The sequence below is a fragment of the Bos grunniens genome, chromosome 18, assembly GCF_055505025.1.
Source record: "Bos grunniens cultivar Pamir isolate PY7600 chromosome 18, Bosgru_T2T1.0, whole genome shotgun sequence".
Classification (NCBI taxonomy): Eukaryota; Metazoa; Chordata; class Mammalia; order Artiodactyla; family Bovidae; genus Bos; species Bos grunniens.
This window is the reverse complement of record NC_141182.1, coordinates 32,815,185-32,841,238: the sequence shown is the minus strand read 5'-3', so window position 1 is coordinate 32,841,238 and position 26,054 is coordinate 32,815,185. Positions and strand designations below refer to the sequence as shown.

The 26,054-nt window shown below is 39.7% G+C and overlaps 1 protein-coding gene across 2 annotated transcripts in view; it reads left to right on the top strand.

The window, feature by feature from the left end:
- CDH11 (cadherin 11) overlaps positions 1–22,806 on the top strand; it is a 155,143-nt gene extending 132,337 nt beyond the window's left edge. For both annotated transcript variants that reach the window (XM_086349559.1, XM_086349560.1), the window contains exons 9-13: positions 1,305–1,441; positions 2,466–2,599; positions 2,825–2,942; positions 18,699–18,950; positions 21,480–22,806. In XM_086349559.1, the coding sequence (XP_086205685.1) occupies positions 1,305–1,441; positions 2,466–2,599; positions 2,825–2,942; positions 18,699–18,950; positions 21,480–21,976 (1,138 nt within the window). In that variant the 3' untranslated portion in view covers positions 21,977–22,806. The remainder of the gene's footprint in view (positions 1–1,304; positions 1,442–2,465; positions 2,600–2,824; positions 2,943–18,698; positions 18,951–21,479) is intronic.
- Positions 22,807–26,054: the final 3,248 nt, after the last annotated feature.

Here is a 26,054-nt window from a genome sequence, read left to right as displayed (position 1 = left end):
TTTAAAGTGTACAGGAAGATATGTGTTGGTTATATGCACATATTACACCATTTTATATAAGAGACTTGAGCATCCATGGGTTTTGGTATCCTCAGGGATCCTGGATCCAGTCCCCCATGGAAGTCAATGGACAACTGTCAACACTTATTAGAGCTGAGTCTCTAGTACATTGGGAGAAGGCAATGGCACCCCACTCCAGTACTGTTGCCTGGAAAATCCCATGGATGGAGGAGCCTGGTAGGCTGCAGTCCATGGGGTCACTAAGAGTTGGACATGACTGAGTGACTTCACTTTCACTTTCCACTTTCATGCATTGGAGAAAGAAATGGCAACCCACTACAGTGTTCTTGCCTGGAGAATCCCATGGATGGAGAAGCCTGGTGGGCTGCAGTCCCTGGGGTTGCACAGAGTTGGACGCGACTGAAGCGACTTAGCAGCTCAGCAGCTCTAGTACATTATCCTGGGCAAGTTATTTTACCTTATGACACCTCAGTAAAGACCATTCCTCTTGACCATATTCTACCTCACCTTGCCCTGTAATATTCTAGAAATTACTCTGTCTTATTTTAGAAAAAAGCAAATTTTCTAGTGGACTGGAGTAGCTGAAACCTTCCAACTATGGTGTTAGGCTTAGTAGGGGGTCATTAAAGTGTGGGGAGGATGCTCTACAAATGAATGGCCAAGCCTGCTTTACATATTTCACAAAGGAATTCAGAACCAAGCTACCTGGAGAACCGCTAAAACCAAATACATTGAATACATTTACTCAAACTGTAGTTATCATTTTCCTTTAAGTATGGAGAAAACTGATTTTTTTCTAGACTGTGAATGATCTTTGATGATAACTTTAGGTAAACTTAAAAGTATTTAATATTTCATATGCAAAAATCTGGCAGAAGTTCCATACACTTGTGACTATTTGAGTAGTTTGGGAGCAAGGTAAACCCGCTTCCCAAATGCAGGTTCATAAATATTCAGATGGTGGATGATTGTAGTAAATATGAAGAAATATGCAGCCTGTTATTCCATTTCTCAATCAAATATGCAGCATGTTATTCTGTTTCTCAATCAAATATGCTAAACAGCTCTTTCATTCATTGTCCTGAATAAAGAATTCCAATGTGGCAAAATGATTTCTATAAAAGATTCATGTACGGAGTTTGAAAAGTAAATTTGATTAAAAAGAAAATCTAGCTCAAGCAAGTCATTGAAAAAGTTGCTTTAAATATAGCATGGAGAAAATATTCCAATATTAAGCTGCTTGGAATGTCTCAGTCTAATTGCCTCATTTGCATTCTGCTTAGGTATTCAATCGATCGTCATACTGACCTGGACAGGTTTTTCACTATTAATCCAGAGGATGGTTTTATTAAAACTACAAAACCTTTGGATAGAGAAGAAACTGCCTGGCTCAACATATCAGTTTTTGCAGCAGAAATCCGTAAGTATTATCCTAAGGGTTTTGATTCTACTTTGCCAAATAGTATTCCTTCAGACTCTCTATATTCTGGAAAATAGTAGATAGCTGAGATAGAACAAGCTTTTTTTTTTTTTCAGTCAAATATATTTTTCAATCTTTAAAATTTATTTTTGGTCATCTATCTAGAAAGACATGTAAGCAAATAGAGTTGTTTTCATTTTCTTTGGCAGAACTGGGTACAGGCTTGGCACATGAGCTGATAGCCTGTAGCAGCTTGAAACTCTTCACCACCACCAAAAGATTCCCCACTTTATCCTCAGTTTTGTTTAAACCCAGAGCAGCAGAATCCTTAAAGCCAAGATTTATGGGTTTTTGTTTACCTATGGGGGCTTCCCTGGTAGCTTAGATTGTAAAGAATCTGTCTGCAGTGCAAGAGACTCAGGATCGATCCCTGGGTCAGGAAGATTCCCTGGAAAAGGGAATGGCAACCCACTCCAGTATTCTTTCCTGACAGTTTAATGAACAAGGAGCCTGGCGGCTACAGTCCATGGGGTCGCAAACAGTCGAGGACCAGAGATTCTCAAACTTGATCATGCAGTGGATTATCATGAAGGGCTTGTTGTAACAAAGATCTCTGGACCCCACCCTCAGAGCTTCTAACTCAGGTCTTGGGTTGGGTTTGAGAATTTTCATTTCTAACAAATTCCCATATCGTTTGATGCTGTCCTGGAACCCTCCTTTGAGAACTGCTGTTGTTGGACTACACTCTGGGGAGCCAGGCTACACTATAAGCTTTTGGAATTAAACCTCAGCAGAAAGGGAAAAGTGGTGTTATTTCCTACCGGTCTAATGATAGCCTTTATTCTAGGACATCACCTGCACGTTGGACTTGGCATGCTTCGGGGTTTAGGTGACTTTAGTGCCAACAGTGCATTTGCCTGCAGGGCCTGAGTGAAGCTGGACCTCACTCTTTCCTGAGAGTAACCTTGGAGCAACATGGATTCTTCCCTTGCACATGTTTACCATCTGAATTCTCTCCTTCCAGACAACCGGCATCAGGAAGCCAAAGTCCCTGTGGCCATTAGGGTCCTTGACGTTAATGACAATGCTCCCAAGTTTGCTGCCCCCTATGAAGGCTTCATCTGTGAGAGTGACCAGACCAAGCCGCATTCCAACCAGGTAATGCTGCCCTGCCCTGGCTAGGAGCAATCATTTAGGACCAGAGTTTGCTTTTGAGAGCATCCCTTGGAGAAACTTCCCAACTGCCCAAGAAGGCTTCAGAGCCCTGGTTTAGCTCAGAAGCTAAGTTCTCTAAAATCAGGCTTCTTAGCCAGACAGGAATTTTTAAATAAATGATGTGTCAATGTCAGCATGATTTATTTATGGGCCACCTTTCTCTTTCAGCCAATTGTTACAATTAGTGCAGATGACAAGGATGACACAGCCAATGGACCAAGATTTATCTTCAGCCTACCCCCTGAAATCATTCACAATCCAAATTTCACAGTCAGAGACAACAGAGGTTCGTACCAAGGTTCCTGTGTGTTCAGAGAAGTAGAAATGGAAAACAAATGGCTTTTGTATTGCAGAGCACAAGTATTTCCCCCTAATCTTAATAATGCCTTTCTGTTGAAGAACAAACAAGAAATAATAACGCCACCTTTATTTTGAGACACGGGCTCATTTGGTGCATAGGAATAAGTGAGTCTATTTTTATTTTACTCTTTGTTGTTGTTGTTGGCTTTGATATTCATGAAGTGCTGAGGAAACCAAGCGGGGATGCTTACAGGGTCAATATGCAAACAACTTCATTTATTTTTTTTAAGAGGTTGATAAACCCTTTGGGGACAGTATGGCTTTATGAATATTGATATCAAGAAAAGCATTAAAAGAGATTAGTTCAACTTTGTAAGGCAATGTAATCTTTCAGCTGTCTTTCCCTTTCCACCACAGTTTTATTGTAGTATGGTTGGGTACAGAGCTTGATACCTAAAGGTGGCTGTAGAATTATTGCCTGAAGGGCATTAGTCTCTCTGCTGTAAACATGGCAAGATTTGATGTGATTTCTACTTCTTATTTCATTAGTCAAGGAGATTCTAGATTTGCAAATTGTTTGCAGTAGTTGTTTTTCGATGTTGTTGTGTAGGCCCAAACAGTTCAGTCCCTAGACAAAGCTGGCAGCAGAGCCAAGATCAAAAAATAAGTTTCTTGACTCCTCTCCAGACTATTTTCATCTGCACCTGCTCCTATAAGCCTGTGACAATGCAAGTCTGTAAAAACAGGAAGACAAATGCTGTGATTCAATATAGGAATAAAAGAAGGACGTGTGGTCCTTCTTCACACCTTTTCATTAGATACATGCTAGCTATGTGGGAGGTTATATATTGATTTCTTGGTGACTGAGATCAGGCTTATAGCTTCTTCAATTAAACTAATTATTATTACTTTCCCCATCACCGTTATCAGTGTTATCAATATTATAAATACCAGTTAGTATGTTCTAGGGGCTTCCCCAGTGACTCAGGGATAAGGAATCTATCTGTAATGCAGGAAATGTAGGCTCGTTCCCTGGGTCGAGAAGACACTCTGGATGGGGAGATGGCAACTCACTGTAGTGTTCTTGCCTGGGAAATCCCCTGGACAAAGGGGCCTGGTGGGCTACAGTCCATGGGGTCGCAAAGAGCCGGACATGACTTAGTGACTAAACAACCATCGCGCAAACTATGTTCTAAACACCATGCCAAGATCCTTCCTGCACTCTGTTAAATTTTCTCAACAGTAAGAATTAGTATCATTCCCATTTTGAAGATGAGGAAAATGAGGGACAGGCCATTAAGTAAGTCAGCCACGTGGGAGCGAGACCTAGATTTTAAACCTGGACTTTCAGAAGGCTAGAGGTGACAGCTTGAACCATTGTGCCCTCCTGGGTAAATTATTAAAGCAGAGAAGTGCTTCCCATGCCCCTTGGATTTGAAGGGATATGGTACTTTATTATTACTTCTGGGGCTGATTTGAGCATTTCATTATGATCCTTATATCTGTGTATTCATATAATCCCCAGTTTACATCTGAGGTCTCACTCCTGGATGTATTCCTGGCAACATCCCTATTTATCACTGGACACCTCCTGAAACAGCTGGTGTTTCTAGGCTTTTCTTATTGTGCCAGCTTCACCTCCATCACCTGCCTTGTCTTCATTTTATGTGTTCTTTAATATTTAGTTGCTATTAACCCTCTGAAAGCATTATACTAAGACCTATTGTTCTCTGATGCTGCTGCTGTTAAGTCGCTCAGTTGTGTCCGACTATAAATAGTTCACTTTGTCAATACTTTGGGGATGCCATCTATATGTTAAAGGAGATTATATTACCATGGAGAAGCCAACCTACTGCATGATTTGTTTCCCCTGCCCTTTCCTATAAGAAACTAATTCTATGTGGAGCCCCCACTTTTGCACGGAATTGCTACTTTTTAAGAAAAATGCCTTTATTAACTATGGCAAACAGTTAATGAAAACTCCCATGTTTAGAGCTATTACAAAACCTTAAAGCAAATACAGTCCTATAATTATCATTTAATAGAGTTTCTTTCTACCAGCTCCTAAAAGTAATTACATATTGAAGTAATCCAAAAAGAGTAATCACATTCCACATCCTATTAATAGCCTACTGAGTTACCAAATTTCCCGGCTGAGACTGTTTTCCATAGAAAACATGAGATAATGGTTTATAGCATGCTGAGTAAAAGCATCAGCTTTCTCTCTCCTTGAGTGTTTACCTCCATTATGCCATGTAAATAATCAGGATTGTGTTTGCCTAAACTCCGTGGAAGCATTCGGCCTCTTTAAAAATACAAGAGGGGAAGCCATCTTAATACACAGGAGCCTTTTATTTCATATTTTATCTTACTCCGTTCTACAGCACGGGAGCTTCAAAGACAACTCAGCAGGGAACCGGGAAGTAGAGCACTGGTAACTCTTCGACATTCGAGTCCATCTTTGGCTATTAATATCAAGAGTGGTGCTGTTTGGGGAGATGAAGAGCTGATCCACCCAGGCTTTGAGATGCATTTAGTTTGAAAATACTAGACTTATGGCACCTTTTAAAAACATGAGGAACATGTAATGAATAAGAAAAGCACAAAGAAAAAAATACTGAGAATAGCACCTCTCGTGTATGTAGCTCTTCATTGGTTTATAAAGCTTTCTAATTGCCATTTAATTCCTAAACAGCCCCAGAAAGTAGGCATTTTGGATATTTTTGTCCCCATTTCCTAGATGAGGAAGGAATATGAAAAGTCAGAAGATTCAGAGACTTGCCTAAGGTCACCCTGCCAAGAAATAAATTGACCTAGAATGCTTGTGTGTTTACTGAGTTCTGTCAGGTGTAGTAACACTGTACGTTATGAATATAGAGCTTGTGTCTCTTCTAATTTCTGATTTTGGAATTATTGTTTAAAAAATCTTTGTTTATCCCGTAATCAAATAACAACAGTATTTTGAAGAGAAAAAGATCTAAAATTCAATTCATCAATCTAGGATTCCAGGGAAAATATGAAGAGAAAAGGACAAACTGTAATTTTAATCAGCCATGGAAATTATAGTAAAATATATTTGTGAAGGACAAATTTTATAATTTTATTCTACTGCATAATTAACACATATTCCTTGTATGAAAATTAGAAAATACAAACAAGCAGAAATAAACTTAGAAATAATAAAATAACTTGGTAATATACAATCTAAAAATAATCACTGCTAATTTTTATAGCCTTCTAGCTGTTTTCTTGGCATATATTTTGATCTTTAAAAAAAGGCAGCCATAAAATAATGTTCTCTTTTTTCCCTACATAATAATACATGATGTGTATTTTTTAGCATCATTATACTTACGTCAACATATTTTTCCTAAATAACCTCCTGACCTCATTATGAGGGTATATGATATCAGTTGACTATTGTTGGGCAAGCACATTCTTTTCACACACTTTTCTTGTTCAGTTGCTCAGTCCTGTCTGACTCTTTGTGACCCCATGGACTGCAGCACGCCAGGCCTCACTGTCTCTCACCATCTCCTGGAGTTAGCTCAAACTCACGTCCATTGAAATGCCATCCAACCATCTCACCCTCCGTAAAGTGATGTCTTTGCTTTATAATATGCTCTCTAAGGTCTGTCATTGTCATAGCTTCCCTTCCAAGGAGCAAGCGTCTTTTACTTTCATGACTGCAGTCATCCTCCACAGTGATTTTGGAGCCCAAGAAAAGAAAATCTGTCACTGTTTCCACTTTCTCCACTTCTGTTTGCCATGAAGTGTTGGGATCAGATGCTGTGCCAGCTATTTCACTCTCCTCTTTCACCCTCATCAAGAGGCTCTTTAGTTCCTCTTCACTTTCTGGCATTAGAGTGGTATCATCTGAGGTTGTTGATATTTCTCCCAGCAATCTTGATTCCAGCTTATGCTTCACCCAGCCTGGCATTTCACATGATGTACTCTTCATATAAATTAAGTGAGCAGGGTGACAATATACAGCCTCGCCTCACTCCTTTCCCAATTTTGAACCAATCTGTTGTTGCATGTCCAGTTCTAACCGTTGCTTCCTGACCTGCATACAGGTTTCAGAGGAGGCAGTAAGGTGGTCTGATATTCCCATCTCTTTAATAATTTTCCACAGTTTGTTGTGATCCACACAGTCAAAGACTTTCACATAGTCAATGAAACAGAAGTAGATGTTTTTCTGGAATTCCCTTGCTTTCTCTATGATCCAAGGAATATTGGCAATTGGATCTCTGGTTCCTTTGCCTTTTCTAAACCCAGCTTGTACATCTGGAAGTTCTTGGTTCACATACTGCTGAAGCTCTGCATAGAGAATTTTGAGCATAACCTTGATAGCATGTCTTATCATACCTACTGCATAATCTCCCCACTGTTTCAATGTTCTTTCAGTCCTGTTTATGCTGTGTTTTTTTTAAGTTTTTTTTTTCGTTTTAATTTTTTAAGACCAAAACCATTTTGTATTGGGGTGTAGCCAATTGACAGTGTTGTGACAGCTTCAGGTGAACGATGAAGAGATTCAGCCATACATATACGTGTATCCATTCTCCCCCAAACCCCGCTTCCATCCAGGCTGGCACATGTCACTGAGCAGAGTTCCATGTGCTGCACAATAGGTTTTTGTTGGCTATCCATTTTAAATATAGCAGTGTGTACATGACCTTTCAGTTTTTCTGTGTAATATTATTCTTAGCAAGATTTGCCTCATGAAAAATTGACATCAATATTCACTTAGCTTCTCTCTTATATATCACATTTCCCATTCCAACCTTTTATCCTTATGAGATAAATACACAGGCTCCCTTTGTTGGCCATTTTTAAAATGTTATTTAAGAAATAGTCATTTCTAGCTTCTTTGTAACACCATCCTTATTTTCACCTGCATTACATACTGCTAAATTTTATAGATTATCAACATTTCCTATTCTAGTTACTCTCATGAAAGCATCATATTTTTCATTAATGGTTTCACGCATATTATGTTAAAATCTAAAATTTGTCCACATTGTTTTCCTTTTATTACTCTTCCTTAGATTTTGGTTTCTTTGTTCCTCCAGATATAATTTAGAACTTTTTTAGGTGCTTGATAAGTATCTTCATGAATTTTGTTGTGTTTACCTTAAATTTACAGATTAATTTAAAAACTAAGAATTTTAAAGTATTCTTCCTATCCAGAAGCATGATCTGAGTTTCCACTGAATCTGTTCTCTTTTTAATTACCATAAGGGATATTTTATAGTTTTCTTCATTTTTGTTCTTAGTATTTCTTATTAAGATAATGACTAGCTACTTTATATTTTGGATGCTGTCCTAGGATAGATTTTTAAAATTATGTATATTTTCTAAGTGACAATTTTTAGTATAAACTAAGCTATTTTACTTAGTTCATTTATTATTGGACACTGAGAAGTTATTAATATAACTTCTCAGCTATTTTCCTAGGTTTTCTAGGGAAACAACTACATAAAAATTAAATAATGACAATTTGCTTCATCTTTTTAAAAAAAAAATTGGGTTTTTTTGACAAACTGCATAGATTTGTGCTTTATGTGTTAAATAATAGCAATAATAATGGCTTTACTTGTTAATTTAATGGGTATATTATTTCTAGAGTTTTATCGTTAAGCATAATATTGATTGTTAGATTAAAATTAAGATTTGTGTTGTGTGTATTTTAGGAAGCTTCCTTTCCATTTTAATTTTATTTTAAAAAACAGATGTTCAGTTTTTAACACAATTTTTGGGTACTAATAATAAGATAGTATGATTTTGACCCCTGACCTAATTGATACATTAAATTGAAATATCCTGATTTTGAACTTCATATTTCTAATTTCCAAACCTCTATTCCACATAATGATAAAATGTAGAGGAAAGAGCAAGGGTTAAAGATTAAATGTTGGCTGTAGCAGCGAGTGAGATATAGTCCCATGTATCAGGAGATTCCTAAAGCACACGCAGCAAAGTTAGCTGTTTCGTGAAAGCACAGGTGATTTTGGTAGTGACTGTCCATGACGTCCTGCAGAGGAGCTGTAACCCTCACGGCGGCCTCCAAACAGGCTGACTCTGGTCGTGCCCCCACGTAACTTAACTTGCCCCCACTGATAATGTCTTTCTTTTTAAAATTCTCCTATGGGTCTCCATTTCCTATGGCTTTAACTGAAACTTTATAGCCTAGTGAGCAAGAAATGATATGACCTACTTCCCATAAACTTTGGGTCTATCATCTCCTTTCTCTTGTTACCGTAAACCATGCTCCAGAAACTTCAAACCATCTTTATTTTCCCAAATACGCTGTGTTCTCACATGCCCATGCTTTTGTTCTGTGGAAATGTATCCCCGTCCCTGCCTATTATACCTCCTCTTTCAAGTCGCGTAGTAAATGAAGTCTCTTAGGTGAAGCTCTGTTGGGCATCCCAGCCCATCCCTGGATGCTACGTCCTCTGTGCTCCAGGAACACTGCACTAACCTCTAGTGTTTTTTTAATCACTCTGCGTTCTAAGCATACGTTTCTCTGTCTCTCTCCCATTAGAATACGAGCTCTGGCATCCCAAAACTTAAAAAAAAAAAGTGGGTTGACCAAATGCATGAATTAAAGTGGAAAAAGTAAATAGAAAGACATGCAATGTGCTTCAGTCATTTTGGGGGTTAGTTATTATTGTGGAAAAATGATTATATTATGAGATAAGCTCCAGGCTAAAAAAGACAACCCTTCTTTCTCTGTTGGAAAGTTCTGAAGGAGTCAGTACCAGATCAGCCACCCCTTCCATCCCTTTATCCTTTCATCATATATTATTGCACAAAGTGATATTGGACATCTAAGGTCTGGATCCAGGAAGAGATGACTTTCAAATGTATTAAATTTGTAAGTATATTATCTAATATGCACCAAGTTGCAGATCAAATGAGTTCTGATACATGATACATTCAGAGTTAAGTTTACACTGCTAAAAAATCAAATTAAATCAAATTTAAAAAAAATAGAACAACTAGGAATAAAAGCACCATATGACCCAGCAGTCCCACTCCTAGGCATATACCTCAAGGAAACGAAAATTGAAAGAGACACATGTATCTCGTTTTTCATTGCAGCACTATTTCAATAGCTAGAACATGGAAGCAACCTAGATGTCCATCGACAGATGAATGGGTAAAGAATTGTGGTATATAGACACAATGGGATATTACTCAGCCATAAAACGGAATGCATTTGAGTCAGTTCTAATGAGGTGGATGAACCTAGGACCTATTATACAGAGTGAAGTGAGTCAGAAAGAGAAAGATAAATACCATATTCTAACACATATATATGGAATCTAGAAAAATGGTACTGAAGAATTTATTTACAGGGCAACATTGGAGAGAAACAGACATAGAGAACAGACTTATGGACATAGGGAGAGGGGAGGAGAGGGTGAGATATATGGAGAGAGTAACATGGAAACTTACATTACCATATGTAAAATAGAGAGCCAGTGGGAATTTGCTGCATGGCTCAGGAAACTCAAACAGGAGCTCTGCATCAACCTAGAGGGATGGGGAGGGAGATGGGAGGGAGCTTCAAAACGGAGGGGACATATGTATACCTATGGGTGATTCATGTTGAGGTTTGACAAAAAAAGAGCAAAATCCTGTAAAGCAATTATCCTTCAATAAAAAATAAATTAATTAAAAATATTTTTAAAAATAGAACAAAAAAAGTTTGTATGGAAAGCAGGTTTGGCTGGGTAAGGAAAGATAGCCAAGACAGATTCATCCTGATTAGACCAACTGGCAAACATCTTTCTTTCTTTCTTCTTTTTTTTTTTTTTTTTTGGTCTAAACAAATGACAATTCTTTTTCTGATGAGCAGCACCAAAAAACATCCAAATATGCTTCTAGCTTTTCACTTTTATAATTTAAAGATAATCAAACAGATTTCTGTGGGACTTTTCCCCCCTTAATTGCTTCAATATGGAAGATTCTCTGTTGGCAGATCAAAATGGCAGATGGCTTTTAATGCCCTGCCATTTTCACTGTATAAATAATTATGTTCCTTTTCTGCCTGAAATTCACTGCTGTGGTTTGTCCAACACAGAACACAATTTGTCTGGAAACCCACCCCCTCCTCAACCTTAAAGAAGGAGAAATAGGTTTTCGGTGAATTAGATATATTATTCTTTCAAGGTTCACTCTGGTCAGTGACTTAACCCTTGGGATTTCTCAACTCATTAAAAGACCCTAAATGTTTATCTCCCACTGAATTCCTTGGTAGTTTTCCTTTTCTAAAACCAGGAAATACGTTCCTTTCTCCCTCCCTATCACCAAGAGAAAATTATCCTCTAACAAAAGTGGAAGGAGAGTTGATTCTCAGGAATGTGATAAACTACAACCTGAAAAGTCTGTTGACACCAACAAAGAGTGCACACTTAGATGCTCCTATACACATCAGGTCAGTTCAGTCCAGGTCAGTCGTATCCAACTCTTCGTGACCCCATGGACTGCGGTATGCCAAGCCTCCCTGTCCATCACCAACTCCTTGCTCAAACTTGTGTCCATCAAGTCAGTGATGCCATCCAACCATCTCATCCTCTGTCATCCCCTTCTCCTCCTGGCTTCAATCTTTCCCAGCATTAGGGTCTTTTCCAATGCGTCAGCTCTTTGCATCAGGTGGCCAAAACATTGGAGCTTCAGCTTCAGCATCAGTCCTTCCAATGAATATTCAGGACTGATTTCCTTTAGGATTGACTGGTTTGATCTCCTTGCTGTCCAAGGGACTCTCAAGAGTTTTCTCCAACACCACAGTTCAAAAGCATCAAATCTATGTGTGTATATACATGCACATAGGCAGTTATTCCCGTGTTATTTGTTGTGTTTTGAATTTTGAATCTCAGTATCAGAGATAAAATTAAAAGATCATAATCCCCCTTCCTCTGTAAGATGTAGGCCTTCATTTACAGGGGAGACATAGCCTTCTGAGTCTTGGATCAAACAATTTTCTACATTAATATTTTAAGGCTAGTCTCATAGAATTTACCTCACTGTAGCATTTCCATCATTCCAAAATTTTAGAAAAATAATAGATTTCTTTTTACATCTGGATACTGGTTTGTTTTTGAAGGTGTGTGTGTTTCTGGAAATGCTATGGGAAGAGAAATGTTGCACATAGTTCAAAATTTCTTTGGGGTTAAGTAGGTGGAAGTAACAAAGAATAAGTTTTGCACATATTAGCAGCTCAATAAATGTTACTTAATTAAATCTGACTCACCCAAAATAATAAGAAAAAATTATGAGATAAAGAGATGATATTTTCCAGGAACAAAATCTATACTATAGATAGAGGCAGTGATGATCAAGTTGGGTTCAAAAGTACAAAGTGGGAGAAGATAGGCAGTCTGGAAACTGATGGCAAGCTATTAAGTCAGTAAAATCTGACTGTGTGGAAAAGCCAAATGGATGCTGAATGTGATGACAGAAACCTCCTTCAACTGTTTATTTTTCTAGCTCACAAAACACTGCTGACCAAACAAAGATGAATAAGCAAGGTTCTTGCCTTCAAGGATGTTACTGTCCATTGGAGAAGACACACATTCAAATAGTTGTCATAGATTGTGAAATATTCAATATGAGCAATGACTACAGGTAGATAGGTGGCTCATACAGTGTTTAGAAAGACAATAAAAGATATATACAGAAGCTATTAAGTTTACCTTTAAGCATTAGTCATCTCAGAAAGTTAATGCTGCAAACTTTAAAAACATTATTTGAAATTTCTATTATTTCAGTCCCTCCCTCAGATTCAAGGTGTCACAAATACTGCCATCAAAAATTAAAATTATTTTTTCAAAAATCACAAATGTAAATGGGTACCAAAAACTCTAAATAACTAGACTTTTCAATGATGTCTTTTGTACAATAATTCTGTAGCATGTGTCTTTCTGAAATTTTAAAAGTTTGAAGCTTCACTAAATACTTTTGGGACACACTTTATATATATATATATATTTTTTTTCATTATCCTGATAGAGCTATTGCCACATATATAAGGAAAGTAGAAAAGACCCTGCTGCTGCTGCTAAGTCACTTCAGTCGTGTCTGACTCTGTGCAACCCCATAGACGACAGCCCACCAGGCTCCCCCGTCCCTGGGATTCTCCAGGCAAGAACATTGGAGTGGGTTGCCATTTCCTTCTCCAATGCATGAAGGTGAAAAGTGAAAGTGAAGTCGCTCAGTTGTGTCTGACTCTTCGCGACCCCATGGACTGCAGCCTACCAGGCTCCTCCATCCATGGGATTTTCCAGGCAAGAGTAGAGGAACATAATCACATCATGATTATTCTGCTAGGGACTGCATAACTGTCTTCAAGTGTGTGGAAGCTTTTAATGGGGTGGATGGATTTAGTTTGTTGCTAAGGTTGGAGCAGAAAGGGTAAATTAGGTAGATTTAGGTCAGAAGTGAATTAAATAAGAGCAAGGCTTGGCCTAGATCTTTTGCAGTCTCAAGAGATGGGCTCTAGTAGGATGCAGACAGTGTCTGTCTGCACAGGCTAAGTATTAATATCTCTGATCAAGTTGATCAGTAGGGGGATCTTTAGCTTTGGAGCAGAGAGGGACAGAGGAAAAGAAGTGGTAAGGAAGAGTGTCTTAAGATGCTCTTTAGGGCACTATTCTCTCACTTTAGGCCAAGCCTCTCTTCTGACATCATGATGAGGGCAGAAAGTACTAAATCCTTTGCTGCAGTGATTCCTCTTTTCAGGTTGCTATGCCCATATATGGCTTCCCTGGTGGCTCAGATGGTAAAGAGTCTCCCTGCAGTGCGGGAGACCCAGTTTCGATCCCTGGGTCGGGAAGATCCCCTGGAGAAGGAAATGGCAACCCCCTCAGTATTCTTGCCTGGAAAATCCCATGGACAGAGGAGTCTGAAAGGCTATAGTCTGTGGGGTCACAGAGTCAGACACGACTGAGTTTGCCATTTTGCCATGGTTGTTTTTCTTTTGGCTAATACAAGACTGGCACCCAGTGCAGTTGACGTATCAAAGGCTGCTTCCCTATCATAATTTTCCCTTTTAATATCCTTTGTATATATCCCTCCCTTGGGTGATATCATCATCATGGCCCTTACGTTTGTATCTCCAAACCGGTACCATGGAGACCATCATTATGAAGAACTTTTACCTTTTGTTAAAGTAATCACAAAGTATACAGATAAAAATAGCATCCAGTTAGGAGTCTAGGTTGTAGACATAAAAATTTGAAACCTGAATTTATTTACCATTAATAGAAATACTACAGTTTGTACAAGACATATACTAGTAATTAATGACCTCATTTGCAAGTTTTTGCCTAAGGTGGCGGCGGGGGAGGGGGCTGGTGGAAAGGAAAGGCTTCTATGTTTGTGGACAGGGAGAAGAATATAAGGTGTCAGGATGAAACACCAAGGTGATTGAAAAACATTTTCTTACCATGGGAAATACCTTACCCAGAACTGAAGAGCATGAACTATCTTCCCACCTCTGAAGGAAGCGCCCTTCTCTGTAGGCAATTGCATTCAAGGCTGCAATGACATTTCTAAGAATTCACTTTCCTCTCTTTGCCAATATGTTTCTCTTCCTCATTAGTCTACTGCACAAAGAGGAGAACTTCCAAAAAAGAATTGATATTTATTGGTCATCTGCAACAGCCTGGCACTGTGCTAAGTGCTTTTATGAATGGAATCAAATTTAACCCTAAAAACTATTAATTTCCTGGATGAGAATATAGCAACTTAAGACATTTACCTAATATGTCTAAATGTCAGGCAATTAATATGTAGAAGAGTCATGATTCAAACCCAGATCTGTTTGACCCCAAATATTGAGATTTGCTCTTTGGAAGCTTTATAAAAGAGAATACTTTGGCCACCTGATGTGAAGAGCTGACTCATTAGAAAAGACTGAAGGCAAAAGAAGAGGGTGGCAGAGGGGATGTTTAGATAGCATCACTGACTCAATGGACGTGAATACGAGCAAACTCCAGGAGACAGCAGGATAGAGGAGCCTGCAGTCCATGGGGTGGCAAAGAGTTGGACACGGCTTAGTGACTTAACAACAACAGTAATAAAGGAGAAGGATTTGAGAAATCTCTTGATGAAAACTTAAAAATTGACAGAACATTTGTCATTTTCTGCCTCATCTTATTAACCATGGAATCAATTTGACACTTCCCTGAAAATATGTCTTACAGAAGCTCTTATTTTTTTTCTTGTGTCACCCATACATCTCAGAAATGTGTATGTCCAAATTGAGGGGACCCTCTCAAAGATGGATATACAGTAGCTGACTAATTAAAATAATGAGAGAATTTGTAGCCAAACCTAGGATACAAAAATGATTTCCTACAGAGGTTTTATTATTATTGTCAGTTTCATTTTCCATGTATTTTGCTAGAGTTGTTTTTCATGGACTCCCTGCCTATAGTGGTTCTTTTTGTTAATAAAGGATCAGTGACCAGAGTGGACAACAAGAAAGACCATCACAGACATGGTGCTGTCTCCTCCAATATGGCCCTCCCTGCAGCACCATCCTCCCATTGGTGCTGATGTCTAGATCTAAAGGGGGGATATTGTATGCATTCAAGCAACAGCAACCACCTAAGTGCCAAGCTAGTCTGGTTAGACATGCTTCTCGTCTAACTATGCCATACCCTACTCCGCACCAGTTCACGAGCTCTGGAGGACCTGGATTCTGGTGCCGGGTTTTCCTATAGAAGGATTCCTGAGCTTCCTGGAAGCACAGCCCAGAGCACAACCAGAGGTTTTTATTATTTGGTCCTAATCGCAACCCCAGGTCTTCCCTGTAGCTCACAGGGTTAAGAGTTCTCCTGCAATGCAGGAGACCACGGTTCAATTCCTGGGTCAGAAAGATCCTCTGGAGAAGGGAATGGCAATCCACTCCATTATTCTTGCCTGGAAAATCCCATGGACAGAGGAGACTGGCGGGGTCCGTGGGGTCACAAAAAGTTGGACATGACTGAGCAACTGTTACTACTAATCGGAACCCCATGAGGCATGCTTGCTATCAACTTGTGTCCTCACTTTAAAGGTGAACAAGTAAGGCTCTGGCAGGACAAATGACTCCTTCTAAAGCATGTGTTTGGACCATGCCAAGGAACAGACATTCAGTCCATTTATTTTCCACCTCTCAAACTAACTTAAAATCCATATGTGAAACATTTTTTAAAAGTTCTTGAGATTCTACTGATGAATCACTCAGAGACAATAAACGATTCAGTCAGCTGGGTCCTTTGATGAGCTTTCATTTCATAGTCTCAGTGTGTGTGAGAGGACTCAGCTGTTCGGAATATGAAACATCTTGAATTCACAGGCTGGTGTCCTGCTAATATACATGTTTTCTACTAGTGTTTGATTTTCAATTACCTCCATGTGTAAGCCAGCCTGCTGTCATCTGGAGGTACAGTTTTGCATGGATTGCACACTGAAGAGTAGATTTTTAAGCCATGGCCTCCACAGGTTTAAAGAAAAATAAAAACACTCAGGTCACGTTCCCACCAAACTTCTCCATGGGTAACAGGATGGGACTCAATAGATGACATCTCTTGGGGGTGTCATTCATATCAGAGAGGTATATTTGACCAAGCAATTTAATTAATTTCTTCATAAATTTTTTCATATTTATTTTTATTCATGATGGCATGGCATTTGTGATATTTCAGATCATTAAAATACAGTAAATGTTTTAACATTTAATTTGTGAAAGTCTTACTTGAATTCAAATAAAATTATGAGAAGGAAAAAATAACATTTGAAGTAATTTATGTATATATGTCAGTTTTTTTGTGTTTGTTAAGCATAGAACAATGGTATAGCCTACAATAGGAAAGAACAGCCAGCAAATGGAATGTTAAGTTTACATTCTATTTGACCAGCTTTTAAAAAAAACATGATTTTTCATAGTACATATAATTTTTCTCCAGTGATAAGAGCAATATATGCTAATCACACAAACTTCAGAAAATATAGAGAAGAGGGCTGGTAGTTCTGCCCTGTTTTGATTGAGAGATTGGCAGCAAAGGGCAGAAGATCTGTCATTAATAAGATTTGCCAAAAACCAGCCAGTGCACACACCTTAGCTTCTGCAATACTCAGAATATCTATTCAGTCCTAAATGAGACTGAACCTGGTATAGATATTTTTTTTTTTTTACCTCACACAGAAATATGTTACAATTTCTTTAACCTAAACATATGAATTCAGCTTTTAGGTTCTAGGATAATTTTTCCTACCACAAGAGCTAATTCATGGTACTATCAATTCATTCAAAGCAATGGGCCATCATCTTGGTCATAACCTTGCTATAAATTACTGATTCCAACCTCACAAAATGAGGCATGCCATATTGAGTGTGTGTGTGTGTGTGTGTCTGTGTAATTTGATGGAGCATATTCAAAACATCCACTGTTTTATAATAGCAATGTTTTCCAAGCGCAGAGCATATGGTCTAGAAAAAATCTTTTTGGCGGGTAGAGATATGCAGAAAACATGATGAGGAAGCATTTGGGAATAGGTTACAAAAGATTGAGAAATACATGAAAACCAACATCTGGAACTTGGGTGAAACCTTTCCCAAAACATGGTTACGACATTTGTTCAACAAATATTTGTTGAATGTCTGCTGTGTGTCCAGCACTGGAGGGACTGAGATGAAGCAGATAACAGCCCCTGTTTTCCAGAAGTCCACAGTCTAGGGGAGAACCAAGTATTTTATGCCAACAAATAATGACAGAAGAGTGGGAGACTGATTTTTATAGGAATGTACAGCGTGCTGGGTCCCAACGGAGATGGGGGGAGAGGTCTAGAAAGGAGACTTTGGATTCAGTTTTGAGGCTTGAGAAACTCACTTGTCATGATTAAAGGAACTTTGGGTGGATCGGAGGGCATTTTAAAGCAAAGGGTCAAAGTCAAGGCGTACAACGAATGTGGTGTGCTGGGGAACGATCATTAAGTTCTGCACAGCAGGCTGAACTGGGTGTGCGGGAAACAGCAGGCGTGAGGCTGGAAGGCAAGGTAAATCTAGATCAGGGAACTATCTGGTGATCCACTGTGTAGATGTGGGCTGTGTTGTGTAAGCAACAGAGAAAACATCATTGTTTTAAGCAGGAATTATATTTTCAACTGGGTGGCTGATGTTGCTTGAATTTCAGAGGAACTGTAAACCTGCTGCTAGGTTTATAAAATATTTTCATTTTAAAGATAACATTTCCCTTTAGGACTTATGAGTGGGTTTGTAGTTTGGGCAAGATTTGAGAGTGGATTAGAAATCTCTCAAAAAACTAACAAAAACTGGCCAAAGGCTTGTCATGAAGTTGGGAAAGTGCACACTCGCCTATCTATTTAATTGTATCCTTCACTAAGGATACAATGAAGCCCGTACGTCCTTGTATTTGAGGAAAAGGACACACACTCAAACAGAAAATGGTGCCCAGCCACTGAAAGCATTCATATTGACAAAATAAAAAAGAGCCAATTTCTGAATTTTGTTTCCAGATGGGACAAAACTCAGGGATCTTTGTCATGCCAAGTGGCAGCGGTTTCTATAGATGTCTAGACTAAAGAACAAGTGGGGCGGTTCTGGTTGTTAGCCTTGGTGGTGAGAAGAGCACGCTCAGATCAGCCAAGCTGAACGGAGCAGGGTGAAGGCTGTGACTCCCTGGCCTTGCTCTCCAAGTGAGCCTTGTCTCCCCTCTTCCCACAGATAATACCGCGGGGGTGTATGCCCGGCGCGGAGGGTTCAGTCGGCAGAAGCAGGACTTGTACCTCCTGCCCATTGTGATCAGTGACGGCGGGATCCCTCCCATGAGCAGCACCAACACCCTCACCATCAAAGTCTGTGGGTGTGATGTGAACGGGGCGCTGCTGTCCTGCAACGCAGAAGCCTACATCCTGAACGCCGGCCTGAGCACTGGGGCGCTGATCGCCATCCTTGCCTGCATCGTCATTCTCCTGGGTAAGGGATCTCCCCGGGCACCCGTGGGAAGGGCCTTTCAACCAGATGCCCATCCTTGGCACACGTATATTTCCCAAGTTATATGTGCTATATACTGTGGGTGCAAGTTGGGACAAAAAGAGAAGTGGTGTCTGCCTGCTCATCTATTTCAGGGTGTGGCAGGGGGAGCAGGTGACTAAACAAGCATTAGAGCAGAGTTGGGGGAACTTTGTATTGAGCAAACTGCTGGCATCACCAGACTGCTAGCAGAATACATCTGGGGGCATCAACAGAGGCCCAGGTAGAACATCAGAATACTTTTCAGGAGAGCAATTTAGGCAGAGATAGAGTATATGAACAACCATTTGCCTTACAAGAAGAATGAGAAGAGTTAGAGGTAGAAAGAGTAATTGTGACGTCAAAGACGGTCTATGGAGGACTCAAGGAACTGGATGAACATTGGCCCGGCTGAAGCTGGATCTTGGCTGCCCGCCACCCCCCACCCCAGTTGTCATATGTAATATCTGGGTATATGCCTCAGCTCAGAGGGACCTGGGAGAAGCTTTCCCTGCACTTGCCCGCTGAGTTGTGCCCCTCTTCCGCACGTTGTCCCATCTATAGTTTACTCTGTAATAGCAGGAAAGCTTCAGGAAGATTGCATCAGTAGTCGCAAAATCTCAGAACTCATGCATGACAAAAAAGTCAGGATTCAAACCTAAGTATGTCAGACATCAATTTATACTTGTTCCATCATGGTTAGTTGTCTACTGAATGAATTAATGGATCCTCGATGCATAGGGAAGAGCCAACGAGTTGAATTCAGCAAATAGTTAATGAGTATTTTCAGGATACCAGGCCCTGTGTTCAGCCTAGAGGGATAAAGAGCAGAATTATACAAGATCTCAGTGATCAAAAAGTTTATCATCTATTGAGGAAAATAGGCATGAGCAGATAAATACAGAGGCACATGGTGAGCACCATGTTGGGGATATGAACATAACAGGCAGTGGGGGCACAAGAGTAGAAAGTGCCTGACATTGAGTGGGAAGGTAGAGACATCTTCCTGGAGGATGTAACACACCTATCAGATGCTGAGTGTTCTATCTGAGGAAAGGGGCTGGGATGGATGGATAGTCCAAGCAGAGGGGACAGAAAACAGAAATGTTCTGAAAAGTTCATCATCGAGTGGGGGAGGCAGATGTGTGAACAGGGTAACACGTGTCATGGTGATGGCCAGGTGGATACATAGAATGGATACCAGCAGTCCTGTCTGGTATCAGAATGGGATATGAGGAAGGATTTTTGTGATGAAAGATTAAAAGTTATCCAAGCAAAGAAAGTGAAAAGGAGTGATCCTGGTGAAGGTGTTGTTAGGAACTAGGCACAGGGGAAAAACACTGCCTAGTGAGCACTGGAAGTCATTCAGAGTCTAGGCAAGTGCACACCCTCATTCTACATCTCACAGTGATGGTGGATCCAAAGAGGCTGTAAGGTCACTTGCCAAGTTCAGTCACAAACATTTTCTGCAGTCTTGCTGAGTATGTAGTTGCTGTTGTTTGGTTGCTAAGTGGTGACTAACTCTTTTATGACCCCATAGACACCATGTGACCCCATGCCAGGCTCCTCTCTCTATGGAGTTTTCCAGGCAAGAATACTGGAGTGGGTTGCCATTTCTTTTTCCAAGGCATCCTCCCGACCCATGTCTCCTGTACTGGCAGGTGGATTCTGTACCACTGAGCCACCAGGGAAGCCCATGTGTTCCAATGAAAGACTGTAGAAGCCTCTTATGGGGAAGTGGGGGGGATTGCCAGAGGAATGAAGCAGTGGCTGAGCTTTCTTTGTAAGCAACTCTGCTCACTTACCTAGATGGCCTGAGTTTGGTGGAATCCCCTCTCTCAGAGAAGAGACAATAACTGGTTTCATCTGGAGTTTCAGCTGACACTGTTTTCTGTTCAAACAAATAGAGAACATTTGTCATTTGTCTGTTGGGGGTCTTTAGAAGCTACCTCTCTTCTATATGGTGGTCTGAAGAGAGTGTAGCCATGCTTATGATACAGTTTCTTATAAAGGTGTAGTGGGTTCAGTGCTGGCCTCACCTCAGAGCTCTTGCAACCTCTTTTAGAACAGGACCTCAAGTCTCTCGTGTCCTCATTTGTAAACTTTGGAGAGGCAGCTGCCTTCCTTTGCAAAAAGAGACAGGCATAACCCACATTTAAGAGGCTGCAGACGGACAGACATATTTAGAATCTTCCTAATTCTTTGGGAAATGACTTCCAAATAGTATCAGATTGATTTGTAAAAACCTCACCATAGTTCCAACTTGCCACTTTGTTTGGATAATAATATTTTCCTGGCAGTGTTTTTGCAGAGGAAGAGACAGGTAGCTTTTGCAAATCTTTGAGGATTCTAGGTAAAGCACTCATTTCATAGACTGGTCCCTGTTCTGAAGCCTGTGTACGCCATGCTTTAAGGTAAGCAGAGTTCCCCTGGGAAGAGAACCCCAGAAGACTGGACTTAACCTTTGCTTCCTTTCTTTGTCTTTCCCTGTAGTTATTGTAGTGTTGTTCGTGACCCTGAGAAGGCAAAAGAAAGAACCACTCATCGTCTTCGAGGAAGAAGATGTCCGTGAGAACATCATCACCTATGATGACGAGGGCGGTGGGGAAGAAGACACAGAAGCCTTTGATATCGCCACCCTCCAGAACCCTGATGGTATCAATGGATTTATCCCTCGCAAAGACATCAAGCCTGAGTATCAGTACATGCCTAGACCTGGGCTGCGGCCAGCGCCCAACAGCGTGGATGTGGATGACTTCATCAACACGAGAATACAGGAGGCGGATAATGACCCGACTGCCCCTCCGTATGACTCCATCCAGATCTACGGTTACGAAGGCAGGGGCTCCGTGGCTGGGTCCCTGAGCTCCTTAGAGTCGGCTACCACAGATTCAGACTTGGACTATGACTACCTACAGAACTGGGGCCCTCGGTTTAAGAAACTAGCGGACTTGTACGGTTCCAAAGACACTTTTGATGACGACTCTTAACAATAACGATACAAATTTGGCCTTAAGAACTGTGTCTGGCGTTCTGAGGAATCTAGAAGATATGTAAACAGGTATTTTTTTAAATCAAGGAAAGGCTCATTTAAAACAAGCAAAGTTTTACAGAGAGGATACATTTAATAAAACTGCAAGGACATCAAAGTGGTAAATACTGTGAAGTACCTTTTCTCACAAAAAGGCAAATATTGAAGTTGTTTATCAACTTGGCTAGAGAAAAACCACTTGGCATACAAAATATTTAAGAGAAGGGGAAGTCTTAATGGTGAACTCACAATGAAGGGAAATTGTTTATGTGTCATGAACAATGAACTCTTTTTTTTTCTTCTTTTTGTTTTTAATCTGTCAAAGATGCTTCCACAAAATTAGAAAGGACAACAGTTCTGAGCTGTAATTTCGCCTTAAACTATGGACACTCTATATGTAGTGCATTTTTAAACTTGAAATATATAATATTCAGCCAGCTTAAACCCATACAATGTATGTACAATACAATGTACAATTATGTCTCTTGAGCATCAATCTTGTTACTGCTGATTCTTGTAAATCTTTTTGCTTCTACTTTCATCTTAAACTAATATGTGCCAGATATAACTGTCTTGTTTCAGTGAGAGGCGCCCTATTTCTATGTCATTTTTAATGTATCTATTTGTACAATTTTAAAGTTCTTATTTTAGTATACATACGAATATCAGTATTCTGACATGTAAGAAATGTTACGGCATCACACTTATATTTTATGAACATTGTACTGTTGCTTTAATATGAGCTTCAATATAAGAAGCAACCTTTGAAATAAAAAGATTCTTTTTTAATTCTGGGTTTGATTCTTAACATTGAAAACAATTAAGTATTTCTAATTACCCATTTATAATTCTAATTTAAGATATTTGTGATCTTTTCATAACCCTATTTATGATCTGTTATAGTCTGCTGATTTTATTGTTTATTTAAAATTGGATATGTTTTACAAATTTTTTTTTCAGACAAGATTCTGTAACATTGTGTAAAGCCTTTTTGTACATTCTTGGTGTTAGCTTCTTAGGTTTTCTTCATACACATCTTCTATCAAAGAAGGATGCTAAAGATCTAGGTCAGTCTATGATTTTGCAATACTTGTTATATAATATGGACTTATCTTGTATATCAGTAATTTGATGCTTATGAGAAATGAATCCATGTGGGAATGAATCTATTAGAACTCTAAAGTTCAAGATGTGGATGTTATTGCCCCATACCGAGCATTTGGGGGTTGGCGGGGGTGAAGAGTAAAAAATACACATTTGCCACGTGTAGTTATCAGATCAGACCTCCAGTGTTATTCTATTTTTCCTTACTTTGATCTTGCCAGGCTATCATAATGACTCTGACAGTTGAAACTGTTTCTTTTTCCTTTTATAATTGTAACTCCTTTTAAAATGTGGCATTTCAAAGTTTGATCAAAGAAAGAGCAATTCATTTCTGAACCTTTGTTTTAAAATATGCTTTGGGCCATAAGCTCTGAATGAGGACAGGGACCACGGTGGGATTCTGATGCAGGGATGCCTGCAGTCTCCTGCGGTCCCATCTTGCTGTCTAGGGGTTGGGACTTCTGTGAAAGATACTTCACCTGCTCTGTAGGGCCAAAGGTCAAAACATAGCAATACTTGGGGGAAGAACACGCCAGTCACGCTGTGCTGGAAGTGCTTTTTCTCTTTCCCCTAGACACAGGGCACATGCTTTTTCTTGGACTGCAGATAATTTTTAGATTATCTTCTCTTTTTTTAAACTTTATTGTGGGAGTTTGTTTCAAGCAATTTCTTGATATCCTGCTACAGACTATTTTTATGACTCAGTCAAAATGCATACAAAGAGAAATGTTTTGATGAAGTGCTCACTTCCACATTCCTTTGCATTTGAATCAAACTGAACACTTCAATGGAATAAATTCTGTGGACGATGTCACTTTGGAATCTTTCATTTCAGTGAAGGATTGCACACTCTCAATTCTTCCAAAATGACAAGTTTTGTTCATTTTTTTATATAGTTTTTGTAATCCAAAGAATATTTTGCTAGGTTTGCACAGATCTCCAATTGAATTTGAAGTGAAGAAATAATTCAAAAGGAAAATGAATAGCACTTAAACAAGTATACAGCTGTAAGTAACCCCGTCACTGTGGATGATCCTTTTTTCTAGGAATGTATTTGGATTAGATTTCACTACATTTTCACATTTTTGTGTTTAAATTTTTTTAAAAGGCTGTTTACTTTTTCAATAGTTAAAATACTTGTTTTTCATTTTTTTTCCTTTTTATCTTCTTTTTCGCTTTAAGCCTCTATTGTTTGTAGAACCCTCTTAGAAGCTCTCAAATAAAGTGTCTTTCCTGACTAGTGGAGTCCTTTTTCATTTGGAACATATTCCTTTAAAAGCAAGCTTTAGTTTAAGTGGTCCTCCCTTATTTCGATATAAAGGAATCTCTGCATTATGACATGGATTCAGCTCAAGAAAGGGCCCTGCTTCATTCTTCTTGTCCTTCAGTGGTAGGTACTATTCCATCCGTCATTCATTCACTCATCAAAACGTATTTTGTAGACCCTGTAGTAGTTTCTCAAGGATACAGAATGAAGAAGCTTCCTTGATATCTTCTAGTCTTTGCAAACTTGTTCCAAAATACCTATCCTGTTAATCACCTGTTTACCTCTGTGCCCACCTACCTCTCCAGACAATGCATCTGGCTATTTCCTATCCTTAAGGGTCGAGGGAAGGAAACAAATCAAAGGCCTAACAGAAAACAGTGAGATGCTGACTGAGTGGAGGAACTTTCTGGACAGACCTTGTGTTTGCTAAGTCGCATTTTATGAGCCAGTGTTTCTGGCATGATGGGGAAAGTAAGAGAGCAGATGATCTACATTTCTTGGAGACCTTATTAAAAATTACACACTCAGGCTGCCCAGAGAGGATGGCCTTGTGAATCAGATGGGACCTGGTCAACAGTATTTGAAATTGCTCCTGGCTGATTATGCAACGTCCTTCATCTCTTTGAGAGCCTCTGGAGGACAGCAAGGGGTGAGTTGGGATCTCTGAGAAGAGTATTGAAATCTATCTGGCAGGCAGTGTGGACACATTAGGGTCATATAGACCTAGAGGCATGTCAGGAGGCTTTTTATGAATGTCAAAATGTGACATAAGTATTCTAAAGGAATTCGGTAAACTGGTGATGGAAAAGAGGCAAGGCTTTGCTGCTTCTGCACTGCTGTCAACTTGGCCTAGCCCATCATCATCTCTGACCTGGAGGATGGAAATAGCCTCTTAAATTGATCTGTTCCCAGCTTCTCCACAAAGAAGCCAGAGGGATACAAACACCCAACTCAGACCACCTGACTTCATACCTTAAACCTCTTCACTGGCTTTCCAAAGTCTTAAATATTGCTTTACATGACTAGTGCCTTGCAAATCTCACCAACTTGACCTTCCTCCATTCTCCTATCAGTGCACTGTGATCCAACCACCCTGGCCATCTATTACTTCCTCATACAGACAAAATGTGCCCCCCTTTCCATCTAAAGTGGTTCATCCTCTGTTGGTCTCCTTTGTCTCGATTAGAACTCTGTAAACTTATTTTGCTTATTGGCTTTTCTTTTGTCTGTGATTCTGAATGCCCCTCCAGAATGTAAACCTCAAGGGGGTAGAGGTTTTGTCTTCCTATTGTATGCCCAGTCCTTTGCATTGTGCAATCAATACTTGAATGGATGATGGTACCCAATAAGGCAGACTGATTGGGATTTGATGACTGATTAGAGAACGTCTGTGTGATACTAAGCTTTCTTTACCTGAGAAATTGAGTGGATTGTGATCTTGGTATCTGAGACTGAGAATCTAAAAGGAGAAGTGGTGTGGGGGCAAAGAAGTTGAATTAAGTTTGGGTTGGACTTGTAAATCACAGGTGCTTCTGTGGCAGCTAAGTGGAACTAGGTAATGAGAAATATGGATTTGCCATTTAGCTCACTAGAGAAGTAGGGCTGGGCATGCGGAGTAAGCCTTATCAAGGGGGTGAAGTCTCAGGAGTGACTGTATGTCTAATTG